The 12,387-nt window shown below is 48.0% G+C and overlaps 1 protein-coding gene and 1 pseudogene across 1 annotated transcript; both read right to left on the reverse strand.

The window, feature by feature from the left end:
• Window positions 1-223: 223 nt before the first annotated feature.
• Window positions 224-3,330, reverse strand: LOC124693365 (probable serine incorporator). Its single transcript, XM_047226848.1, has 6 exons — window positions 3,132-3,330; window positions 2,775-3,014; window positions 1,633-1,744; window positions 1,348-1,522; window positions 852-1,092; window positions 224-775 (listed from the first exon to the last, which is right to left on the reverse strand). The coding sequence occupies exons 1-6, from the start codon at window positions 3,313-3,315 to the stop codon at window positions 486-488; spliced, it is 1,242 nt and encodes a 413-aa protein (XP_047082804.1). The 5' UTR covers window positions 3,316-3,330; the 3' UTR covers window positions 224-485.
• Window positions 3,331-5,205: 1,875 nt separating this feature from the next.
• On the reverse strand, window positions 5,206-10,365 carry LOC124688691 (annotated as a pseudogene).
• Window positions 10,366-12,387: the final 2,022 nt, after the last annotated feature.

Below are 12,387 nucleotides of genomic sequence, written 5' to 3' on the forward strand. Positions count from 1 at the left end.
AATTCTTCATTTTAGCCCCTATATATTTGTATCTAACTATATACGAGTAACATTTTGCTATTGAGACTTAATATAGCAACAGTCAATAAGATGGACAGAATTTCAACTACTCAAGAAAATCATCATCTTCAAAGAATGTATGTATAGGAATCAACATCCAGTTCTGTTTTTGGCATGTGAAATCATGATATGATATAGTAATAATGTAGACAAATGCAAGACATCAACCGAACAGAAGACTTCAATATATATACAATCAAAGACCGTTTCTTCACAGTTCAAATACTGGCACAATGCCTGATGTCACACATTTTATGCAGACCAGACTCAACAACCTTACACAAACACCGACACAGCCATCTCACCATGGGTTTGCTCACACAATAATACGGATACATATGGTCAACTTAGCTATGACAGCCGACACGTTTGATAAGTAGGTGCTCCAAACAGATGATGCACCCTCAGCAAGTGAAGATGTCAGCCTAGAATTCCCTGTCAGGGAACAGCAGGGGGGCAACGAGAGACCAGACGAACAGACCGGCCGTTGCCCACTGGGTTGCCATCCTGACATAGACAGAGGGCCACCCAACATCAACAAGCTTCCCGCTCTCGCCAACTGAGGTAGACCAGCCAGTCAAGAGCATCGCCGAGTACATGCTTGCCAGGGAGAAAATGAGGTGGAAGAATGAGTAGGAGTATGTCACTGGCTTTGCCACCTCCTTGGTATCCTCTTCATCTGCCTTGCTGAAGGGGAGCAATGGCTTGTCGGCACCTGAGGAAAATGTGAACAAGTTTAGCAACACACACTACATAATAATTAGTTTTGTTGCCAGAGAAGGCAAGCTAACCGGCACGTGGTGAATCTGGTGCTGAGAGCACAGTTGCAGAAGAGCCAGCGCGAACAGCGGAATAGACCACAGATAGGATGGTGGTACACAGTCCCAACGTAAGGCTACTGGTTGACATAGCCTTGGAGTGGTTGTGAAGCCCGTTGCACTCATAGTCCCTTGGCTCACTGGAGAGTCCACTGTAGCACAGGTAGGTGCAGTAGAGGCCGATTACTGATGCAGGCAACAAGCTTCCATTGATCTGCCAAAGTCATAAACCAAAATTCATCTTTAATAGAAGCAAAAAAAGCTAATCCCATCATCCCATGCACCTATAATAGCATCTATAACTGGTACCACATATTCAAGTTAGGTTGTAAAACAATCCTTGATAGCAATTATCATAATGCACAAACACGTATCATCTCAACTCTTCATGGTATAATCAGGAGATGTTTCTGGATCAACCGAACACTAAAACAACTAAGTTATAAGACAAAAATTTAAAACAGAATACCTTTGGGTGGAGTGCAACAATGGCGAACAAAAACACAAGAATCAATGTGGAGACAATGAAGAACATATTGAGTCCGCAGTCCTGTCCTGATGGAGTGAACCAGTGAAAGAGTAGGCCAGAGAAAGAGAACGAGGCAATATAGCAAACAACCGAAACAACCAACAGAGCCATGTACCTGGAGCAATGAACAGGAAGTAAATAAGAACATATGTTGAGAGAACCAAGAAGCACTCCAGAAACCAATGGAAGCTCAGACAAAACAAGGGCAAAAGACAAGGTACCAACCAGAACTGTTCATCCTTAGCGACCCAGTTTTCGTTCCATCCATGCACGAAGTCCAACAAAAGAACAACCTGAACAAGAAGGAACAGTCCAGATCCGAACTTCGATATCGATTCTGCAAAGATATATAACCAAAGTAAGCATCACCAATCTTTATGATGACCAAAGCCAAACAAATTTATTTCATAGTATATATATAACACAGTGACAGAATAAATTGTCAAGAAACAGCAAAGAGCATCATAGTACGATGGTTAGGGAACTCCACTGTAGGGGAAGACAACGGCTAGATTGAACTATAAGCCGGCAAACCACTATCACTTTACGAAGAAAACTATCTTCCAGCATGTCAAGGTTTCACAGTTCACATTTCATTTACGAAAGAAAAAAAATCAAGCACACACATATTGAGAACACGTGATGATTCTGCGGGCGGGAGCAAATGTTAATCCGAAATGCAATTGGCTCACATGTAACAAAGTCAAGGATTTGGAGACCCAAGGCTTTTGTTTTTCACAGTGGAAGCCTTCAACTTCAACACAAACCCCAAACGGTGACATGAACACTAATGTGGCAGTACCAACTTTTATTTCAAACTTTCCTAATTTAAATAGATCTCACCAATGAGAATATACTTTTATCAACAATTCTTTAGTTTCTTTTGAGATACGCCTCTCTAGCCATGTGTTTCTCAGGACCTGCTATAATTTCTGCGAAACCTAGCTTATGTCTTCATAACTCGGAATTGATGTACCCACATTTGATTGCTTATTTGTTCTACTACATTTTAAATATCTTTTTGATTAAGTGATCTTCATCTTCTGATATTAATGCTTGGTTCAGGAAGTGCCATAGTAAACCCTTTCCGGTTATTTCTTAGTGCATGTCCTATGGTTTTGCTCTTTTTGAAGTGTCTACCGTGTCCACCATTTTATCGTTTGTTTCGGGAAGTGGCTTAGCAAACCCTTTCTGCCCATTTTCTAGGTGCATGTTTCCGCTAGGTTTTGTTAGTGTATAACTTGTCCATCATTTACTCGGTATATCTGTGCATCAAGTATTATCCTAGTATCTCCACGGTTATGTTCACGACGTACAATAAATATCAACAACGAACAGCCGCATGGGCGGAAGGTGCATGGGCTCACCGTAGAAGCTGACTACCCCGTTGGGCACGAAGAACATGAGGAAGACGATGACGACCCAGCAGAAGACCTTGGCCATCCACCCTCCGTGGTGGAGCTTGTCGCGCGGGTCCTTCTGGTCCTTGATTCCCGCCATGATGAGGGCGAGGATGGTGAAGAAGAGGAAGTTGCCGAGGCTGACCCTGAGCACGGCGTCCGTCTCGAACCACTCGCGGTCCGGCGTCTTGCTGAAGTGGTTAATCCCTGCACGACCGGAACAAAACACCACCGTCAAATCGGTGAAATCGAGCGAAATCGAATCGGGGGCAAGGGAAACGAAGAGGAAGGAATCGTCGGGTTAGGTTTAGGGGGCGTTCATACATGGGATGGACTGTAGGAGGGGCGCGGCGACCTCGCGGAGGACCCAGGAGGCGAGGAGGGAGAGCGCGAAGAGGCCGCAGTAGGCGATCCGGGCGGAGCGGCGGCCGATGCTGCCGACGGCGGTGCGGCAGGCCTCGCAGGCGCAGGCCGCGCAGCAGGACGCCAGGCACGACGCGGCCCACATGGTGGTGGCGGCTCCGGCGGCGGTCGATCAGGTCGGATCGATCGGGAAGAGGAGGAGGCGATTTGGGGATTTCTGGTGGTGGTGGGGAATTTGTTTGTGGGGAACGCGTGTTGTGGAGGGGAACGGCGAAGGAGAGGAAAGGAGGAGGTGGATTCGGTTCCGAGTTGGTGCTGCCGTGCCTGGCCGGTCGGGTTGGACCGGATAAGGAGGACCGGGTCAGACAAATATATTCTGGACCAACGTTTTATTTAACGGCAAACCATCTACGACCACGGTTTCTTCATACATACAGTAACTATAACATGATGAAAAAAGAGAGCAAATTGTAAGTTTGCGACACCTAAATTTGACTCGACGTTAGTATGGCTATTACATACGGAAATCCATTTGGAAAGTGTTGGGCGTCCCCCAGGGATCTCATTCCCCAGCCCGTGTCTCAGAAGAACATCTCCTGCAGCAAAATAAACACCCCCCGACAGCAACTGCATGTAGTAAAAAACGGTTTACCCATAAAGTGAAAGAAAAAGTCTGAGCTCGCCGGAGTCTCGCCGGATACCGCGTAGCAAAAAAAATGCTAATGTAGCAAAAACAGATATCGTCGGAGACATCGGCAGAACTCGTTGGAGACCCCGTAGCAAACATATGGTACAATTGTAGCAAAAATATAGAAAAGTTGTCTCAAAAAAATTATGAGAATGTAGCAAAATCGCAGACCATGTATAGCAAAAAAAAAACACCTCGTTGGAGACCCGTAGCAAATATATTATGCAAATGTAGCAAAACCGCAGAAGTGTTCTAGCAAAAAAAAAATATTCATATGTTGCAAAATCCACAAAAATGGAGAAACAGTTAAAGACATCAACAGTCCACCCAAGGCAGCAACATCAAGAACCAGCAGCAATGTTCGGCATTTAAGGTAGCAAAGCATGCCTCCGCCGGTAGCGACACTAGAGGCCTAAGGAAGCAAAACTGACCTCCGCAAAACCGCCAGTTGCAACCTCCGGCTTCTACATCCGACACACATCCCACGAGAGGAGACATCGATGAAAGGGCCCACCACGCTTTCCAATCCATTTTGGCTCATAGGTGTAGATGCACCTATTACTAAAAAAACATAATTTAAAATGTCTAAAAAATTTAAAAATAAATTCAGGGTGTACTTCGACATATTCTATGCATGCACACACAGAAGTATCGCGAAAAATATTATTTTCTATAGCCTGCGCAAAAAAAGACAATTTCTCATGCTCCAAAAAAGTTTTTTATGAGACATTTATTTGTCTTTTTTACATAGGCCACATAAAATATATTTTTTCCTGCAAAACTTTCATCATCAGGTAACATAGAATGTTCAGATGCACGATGAGGAATTTTATTTAAATTTTTTTAACATTTTGAAATAAATTTAAATTTTACTTTTCCTAATAGGTGTATACCTATCAGCCAAAACGCCTTGTCCTATTACATAACTTCAGATAAAACTGTTGTGAATATTGCACATCAAAACTACAGTGTCAAACATTTGCTAGCACTCAGCTGTGAAGCAGGCAAGAATCACCTTGAAAATTCGAAGTCTGGAACTCATGAACTGTTTAGTCAGCGTAATATTACATGGAAAAGTGAATTCCTTAGAGGCTTCGACAGCAGAACAGACAAAAAAAAAATCATCCATCAAATATTGCATATGACCAGACCAAAGCCAGATGTTTGAGAGAGTTCAGATAACTAATACAGGATGGTTCTAATGGTCCAAATCAAAGTCTCTTCTAACTAGATATCACATGTTTCGCCTTTCACTACAACAGGGCTCCTACAAAACACAGGCACCCATACACGGACGCTGCAGGAGCCGAGAAAAGGAAACAGTCTTCAGCTCCATGCATCTTCCCCACACAGATGGAAGTACCAGCGCACGAAACCGGCATCAAAATTTCAACCACTTTTTCTCCTTCTCCTTCCTCGTGACCGCGCTGGTGGCCGAAGCATGCGTGGCCTCCGCATCAGCAAGTGCCTTCCGCGTCTGCTCCAGTTTTCTCGAGGCCGCCTCATGCACCGCCTTGTCCTTGCGGTTCCGCTTCACCATCTCCTCCAGCTTCCCCACCTGGCTCCTGAGCTCTTTCACCTCGTCGTCGTACGCGAGCAACGATCTCCTGTTGTCTTCCTTCTTGGGCCCCCCGTTGCCCTGCTGGCCTGGCGACTCTTTCCTAGCTTTGCCGGCTGAGCCTTCGGCCGCGTCTTGGTTTACCAGCTGGCTGTTCATGAAGCTGAAGACGGACCTCTCCGCTTCCTCGGCCTTGGCGGCCCTGGCCAGCTCCGCAAACTTCTTGTCGCGCTTCCGTTTCCCGCCCCGGCTGCGCTTCTTGTCACGGGCTTTGCTCCCGCCATCCTCGCCTAGGGTTGGAGCAAGCGCATGGTCAAGTGACTGCTTAGGGGGCAACACCTTGACCGGGATGGGGTCAACCATGCCTTGGCCAGATATGCCTAGGCCCATGCCCTCCCGGTACCCCATTTTTGCCATCATTTTGGAGGCAATACCCCTGGTGTGCTGCTCCCACTTTGCAAAGATTACAGTCTCTGACTGAACACCAGTTAAAATCTTGGATTCCGAAAGGCCAACACCCTGATGAATGGTTTCATCCTCTTGATCGCTATCGTCACTAAATCCAGATTCATCCTCGCTCGAGCCTTGTTCGTCACCCGCATCAGCGTATTCTGGGATAGAGAGAGAATCGCCTGAAAGCCTTGCAGTGCTCCCATCGTCTTGAAAGATAACATGACCAAGCTTCTGGTTATCATCCCATGACTCAAGTTCAGCTCTCCTCCACAGACCAGAATGATGCCCAGAAGCTGCTAGTATGTTTGATCCTGCCAGAGACTGCTGCCATCTGGTTGGAGTGAACCGCTTCAAAGATCCAATAGGAAATACAATACCTGAGGATAAGTTCCGAATTAGACATGCATATCACTTTATCTGAAGGGACAGAACCAATGCACATATCTTGACAATAGAAATAGGAAAAAGAAGAAGCAAATTTGTGTATATCGACACATTGTTCACTAAAAAGGCAATATGAAACAATTGAAGGAGCAAACCATCTTATGAAGTTTGCACCACTACACGGAGTCATTATTGCCTTATGCGAAAGCAAAGCATCAAGGGCGCAATAACAGAGCACATTTTAAGGGTTTAATGTTAAAAGCAAAGGAAGAACTCAATAACAAAGCAAAGTTCAAAGTGTTCCATCCATCAGACGATATAATAAGCATTTACATACCATGGGACAAGCGGCAGTTACTAGCAAAACGACACCGTTGCTGTAGAAAGAACTTGCACATCTGCACTATGGGTGGACTTGATTAGTAAGTCTGGCAAAAACAATGCCGTTGTTCTGGCCTTCTGGGTATTACTACAGTTATATTAAGAAGCAGAATTTATGGCGGAACGAAAGGTAGCTATGGGGCACCCACCTGTAACTTGCACTAGGAGTGGTTATCCTGCCTTTGTTATGCATGTATTGGTGTCGGTGTGATGGAAGCAAAATATAGGGTGATGTATGATCAGGTTTTATAAAAAATCGAACAGATGGTTCATGGCTCTATTGAGAAGACAAGTACTGAACACATGCTCATTTCACATGGTTCTCCTAAAAAATTACGGTCACCTTGCCTGCTAACCACTCGTACAAAAATTCTGCCAAAATTGGCAGTGAGTGTGGAATTCAGACAAGTGAACATCTTTTCAGCTTAGAAAGGGTTTGTCTTGATTGTACACATGCCCAACGAACAACTGAGTTCCTTCTTCCTGATAATAGCAAGGACTTCTGTCGAGTTTAAAATTGAGATCAACCATGGAGAAATCTACAATTCATATTTTGTGGCGAACAGAATCCATCTCGAATAGTTGCTCCACTATGCGAGGCTATTCAAACAAAACATTCACACATGTCCTAACAGAACGAAAGCACACTCAGATTCATATTTGAAGGGATGCTAGCAAGCAACCAAGTGTTTTCCAACTGGCTCGTGCGCCATTAATACATTTCTACCAATACCAAATATAATAGCAGGTGTAAGAGGTTAGGTCTGGTGGTTACCAAGCAGCAAGGCTGGTACAATTCGAAAGATAATCTGTGTAGAAAAGATAGATCAAGTAGCATGACTCACCGACATGTTTTCAGATGTGGGTGTCAGAAATGAAACCCTTGCATCGCTTGAGCCTTCAAGTCCTATAACACATCCATTATACCAACGCCCATCATTGTGCCTGAATCTACACTTAGACCCGACTGAAAATTCATGTGGCTCCAATGGTTCCGGCTCAACATCATCTTGATCTAATGGTTCGATAACAGCTTCCGCTTCTTGTGATTCTGACCCCTGATTTGGAAAGATGTCATCGATCTGCTTCACTAGCCTAGAACGCTTCAAATGGAGAAGTGCCTCCTCTGCATCCTTAATGGCCCCAAGAAGTTCCTCATGCACCTGCAGAACAGGACACAGTTTAACTAGGATATAGACATATAGTGGGAATCCGGAGTGCAGATGCAAAACTAGGGAACATTATGCTCGAAATATCCCCAAAAGAGTCGAGAATTTTCTTAAGTATCTTTAAATAAGACATGCATACTTAGTCACCTATGCGTCTCAGGAATGAAATATAAGAGCCAATCACCACTCCCATATTTATTGATGTCATGTATTTAGCTCTTCAGCCATCAATGAACAACTACACTTGGAGGAAATAAGCTAAGATGCAAAATTTCACTCAACTCTTGCTATCACCACTCTCAAGGTCTCAATATTGCATGCCGATATACAGATGAATTGGCTAATTCAACCCCTGCAGCAATTTCCACTGAACAATAACATTGGAACAATGTCACACCTTAAAAAGAAGACCAGTCATTGTAATCAGACAAACACACCAATTACCATCAACTCCCAGAAAGAAGTGAAAGAACATCACCCGCTGTTGCAACTCAATGCTAATGACCCAGCACATACTACCAACACACCCTAATCCCATCATCTACTAACACCATGGACAAACAGGCAACCCATCGCAGATTTTACTCGTGCTCCAACACCCACTAGCTCCTTAGGGCATCTCCAACCGGGCGACCCAAACGGACGGCCCAGCGCGTCCGTTTTGGGCCGTTTGCGTGGCCGAACGGACACCCGGACAGCGCACCGCGTCCGCGTGTCCGTTTGGGTCGCACGCTGCGCCCAACGCGCGGACGCACCGCAAATGTAATAAAAAAAACATAAATGAAAATGAAAAATAAAAACAGCACCAAATAAATATAAACTACTGGTTAGTTAAACTTAGCCCTATTTTGGGCAATTTTTACACAAAAGAAAGCCCTATATGGGCTTTAAACTAAAAAAAGAAACCCTAGACAGGGTTTGCGAGCACGGTGGCCGCCGGCAGTACTACCCCCGGTAGTACTCGTCATCGTCGGCGTCGATGACGACGACGCCCCCGGCGGCGACGCGCTGTTCCGGCTCGACACGCCGGAGGGCACCGGGACTCCGGCCAGGGCTCCCACCGCGCCCTTTCCCGGTGCGGAGTGCGGGTTCGGCGGGCTCGCCGGCCCGCGCAGCCGTGCCTGCGCGCGGACTCCCGCCGGAGCTGCTCCTCCTCCGCCGGGCGCTCCTCCTCCGCCGGCGCGCGGCCCGGCGCTCCTCCTCCCGGAGCGCCGCCGACGCGTAGCCTCCTCCCGACGGCGCGCCGCTCGAGGAAGGCCCACGCCTCCGCCCGGGCGTCCTCCCGGGCCTTCCCGGCAGCCTCCTCCCGGCCGCGGAGGTGCGCAGCGCGCTCGGCGAGGTGCGGCCATTTGGCCAGCTCGTCGAGGTCCAGCCTGCTCGCGGACGCCGCGAGCGCCGCCTGCAGCTCGGGTCGGCCTCCTCCGGGGCCGCGGGCCGTGGCTGTGGCTGGGGCGCGGGCTCGTTGATGTAGAGCCCGCCGGGCGGCGGCCTGCCCGCCCGGCGGTGTGCGCGCGGCTGCGCGCGAGGCCGCGCCGTCGCGGATGTGAAGCACGTGCGCCGGCGCGCATCGTGCTCCACCTCGAACCACAAGTCCCAGTTGGGACTTGCGTCGCCGTACGCCGGGTCCTGCTGGAGGTCCGCCGGCAGCTGAGCGCGGCGCCTCCGGATCTCGGCGTAGCGGGCGCGGCCGGAGCCCGGGATGGGCGGCACCGGAACCCGATCTGGGCTCGGGTGCCGCCCGGTGGGGAGGTGCACGTCCCCCCACGGCATTGGGACGCCGGCGTCCCAGAACATCTGCGCCACCGCAACGGTGACGTAGATCCGCTCGCGTCTGGGAGGCGCCGGCGGCCCCATTGCGAACGCCGGCGGCGCGACTTGCCGGCTGCTGCCGGCCTCGTGGTCGTTGGCGGACGGCTCGAACTCGCGCTCGGGGCCATGGCGGCGCGGAAGCTTCGAGCTCGCGCGTGCGGCCGGAGTGGAAAGTGGGGATCTGGATAGGGACAGCCCCTTCCCCAGTGTCCACATTTAATAGGACTGGGGCACCGACAGGTGGGCCAGCCACGCGGACAGGGCGGACACGCGAGGACGCCGCGTGCCATCCGCGGCCACGCAAACCCGGCCAAGATTTGGGCCGGGTTTGCGTCGTTCCGGACGCCGCGGCCGTCCGCTTTTGCGGTGCGTACCCGCGTTGGGCCGGGTTTTTATCCGTTTGGACCCATCCGGACGCGCGGGCGCGGGATGGGTCGCCCGGTTGGAGATGCCCTTATCCCTACTGCGATGAATCGGGGATGCCCCCCAAAAATCCCCATTCCCTGGTGGGACAAGTTAACCAGGACACGAGAACAACTCCAGTAATCTGGGAACGTGGTACGTATTCAGGAACTGCTCCGAAGTAAAAAACCGAGGGCGCACGTACGTACGTACCTCGAGGAGGTCCGCGTTGGATGCGTCGGCGGCGAGGGCCTCGTCGACGGCCTGGAGGGAGGAGCGCTGCTCCTGCAGGTGCTGCTCCAGCTGCAGCTCGATCGCCGCCGCCTCGTCCTCCTCCCCCTCGCCGGCCATGGCTCAGAGCTCACCGGTCCAGAGGTCGGTCGGGGGAAGAAAAGGTCGCCACTTGTGCCGACGGTTGGATGGGTCAAGTGCCGGAACGGCAGCGGCGCTGCGGTGGAGGACGATGGGTATGGCGGGCCGGAGTGTCCGAGGAGAAGGCTACGGGCTGCTCAGCTGGGCTTCTATGGGCTTGGAAGGCCAGGATGGGAAATCCAGGTATATGACGATTCCCGTTATTACAAAAAAAGGTACGCCGGAGACCTATGATTGTTGGATCAATTGGAGTCTTATCGCGAAAGGGGCGACATCTTCTTCTCATGGTTCGTAGTGGCTTATTTTGAACACTCACATGTGATCAACAATAGCAAAGTCAATATATTCACTCACATGCATGAACGTTTGTGTATTGTGTACCGAGACAAAGTGGAATGTTACCTACCCATTTCAAATGGGAAATGGGTGGAACTTTTTTTTACATGAACTAATGGACCACTTGGTTTGATTTGTACAAGACAAGCACCTACAAAACCAACATAGTAATTATAATTAGGAAAGGCTAGAATAACCCTATTTCACACAATTTGCTTCAAACTATTAAGATACAACATAAGAATGCATCTAAGAAACAAGACACTAAACCACAACACAACTTCAAAAAGTGATATTCAATAACATTAACATGTGTGGACAATTTTATCAAACTATGGAGATTTCTAACAAGTTGTGCACGAACATGGCTTGGCTCCATGCATTGCACCGTGCAGCTTGGTGACTCATCTCGGACTGTCCAATCGACCGGATGCGCCAGACGAGCGACTCATTGGATTAGCGAGAAGGGGTTTGTGACGAAGGTCTCGCAAGTGGTGTACACATTGTCACAAGGTTCTGTGTTAGAGGCTTAGGGCGATGCAGCAGAGAGATATATATATATAAGGAGAGGGAGAGAGGTGTGACATTTTCTAGGGAGGTCCATTAAATAATGAGTATGTTGAAACGAAGAGGGGCATAAAGTATCGAGAGAGCAAACTATGTGAAGATGAGGAGGCTTGAGAGTGTGGTGACCTATGAGAGAGAGATGTGAAATTTTGTGGGAGGTCCATTAAACGGTGAGTATGTTGAAAATAGAAGAGAGGCATGAAGTATCCAGAGAATAAACCGTGTGAAGATGTTACAAGGAGGAGGCTTGAGAATGTGGTGATATCTACGGGAGGTCGACACCACCCATGATAGAATGTGAGAAAGGCTTGGGCCGTCCAAGGTCAACGAAAAAAGGGTCCATGTAGTGGATGTATGCATTTTACCATAAGAACCAACCGAATAATTTTGAAAAATGCCACTCTTATCTTTTGACAACTTCACAAACAGAGTTCACGCCCGTTACCTTCATGACAACACATGCTTCAACCATGGTGTTTTTTACACGAATTCATGTGTTTACGAAGCAACCTACGAGATCGATGTCCAAATACGAGAATAAAGTGACAATGGGAACGGGATGAAGAAATACAAAAGTTGGATCACTTGCAGCCTTATCATAAAAAATGTGTGGCGCTTCATCGTGGTCTTTAAATTTTTTTTATTTCGAACACTCACATAAGACCGACAATGGCAAAATCCATATGTTCACTCACATGCATGCAAACAAAGTGGAATGTTACATACTCACCATCTTAGAGGTGAAACGATGTATACATACATCAACTAATGGAAAGTATGTGTGAGCATGTGTTTTGCAAAATAAATAAATAACGCAACACTTATTTTGATATAAAACAAACAACCATGGTTGCAAAACAAGACACGAAAACATGATCACAATTTGTATTTCACATGACTTGCCTCAAACTACGAGAACACAACATACCAATGTATGCAAAAGAAGACACGAAAACATAGGACGATTTTGAAAAGTGACCTTGGGTACTGCGGAGAATTTTCAACAAGTTATAGATTTTCAGAATAAGAAACTGGACGGTCCACCCGACCGGATAGGCGTGTTACGGGGCTTGACTCGGACACTTTGGATCGTACGGC

The sequence above is a fragment of the Lolium rigidum genome, chromosome 2, assembly GCF_022539505.1.
Source record: "Lolium rigidum isolate FL_2022 chromosome 2, APGP_CSIRO_Lrig_0.1, whole genome shotgun sequence".
In the NCBI taxonomy this organism is placed as follows: domain Eukaryota; kingdom Viridiplantae; phylum Streptophyta; class Magnoliopsida; order Poales; family Poaceae; genus Lolium; species Lolium rigidum.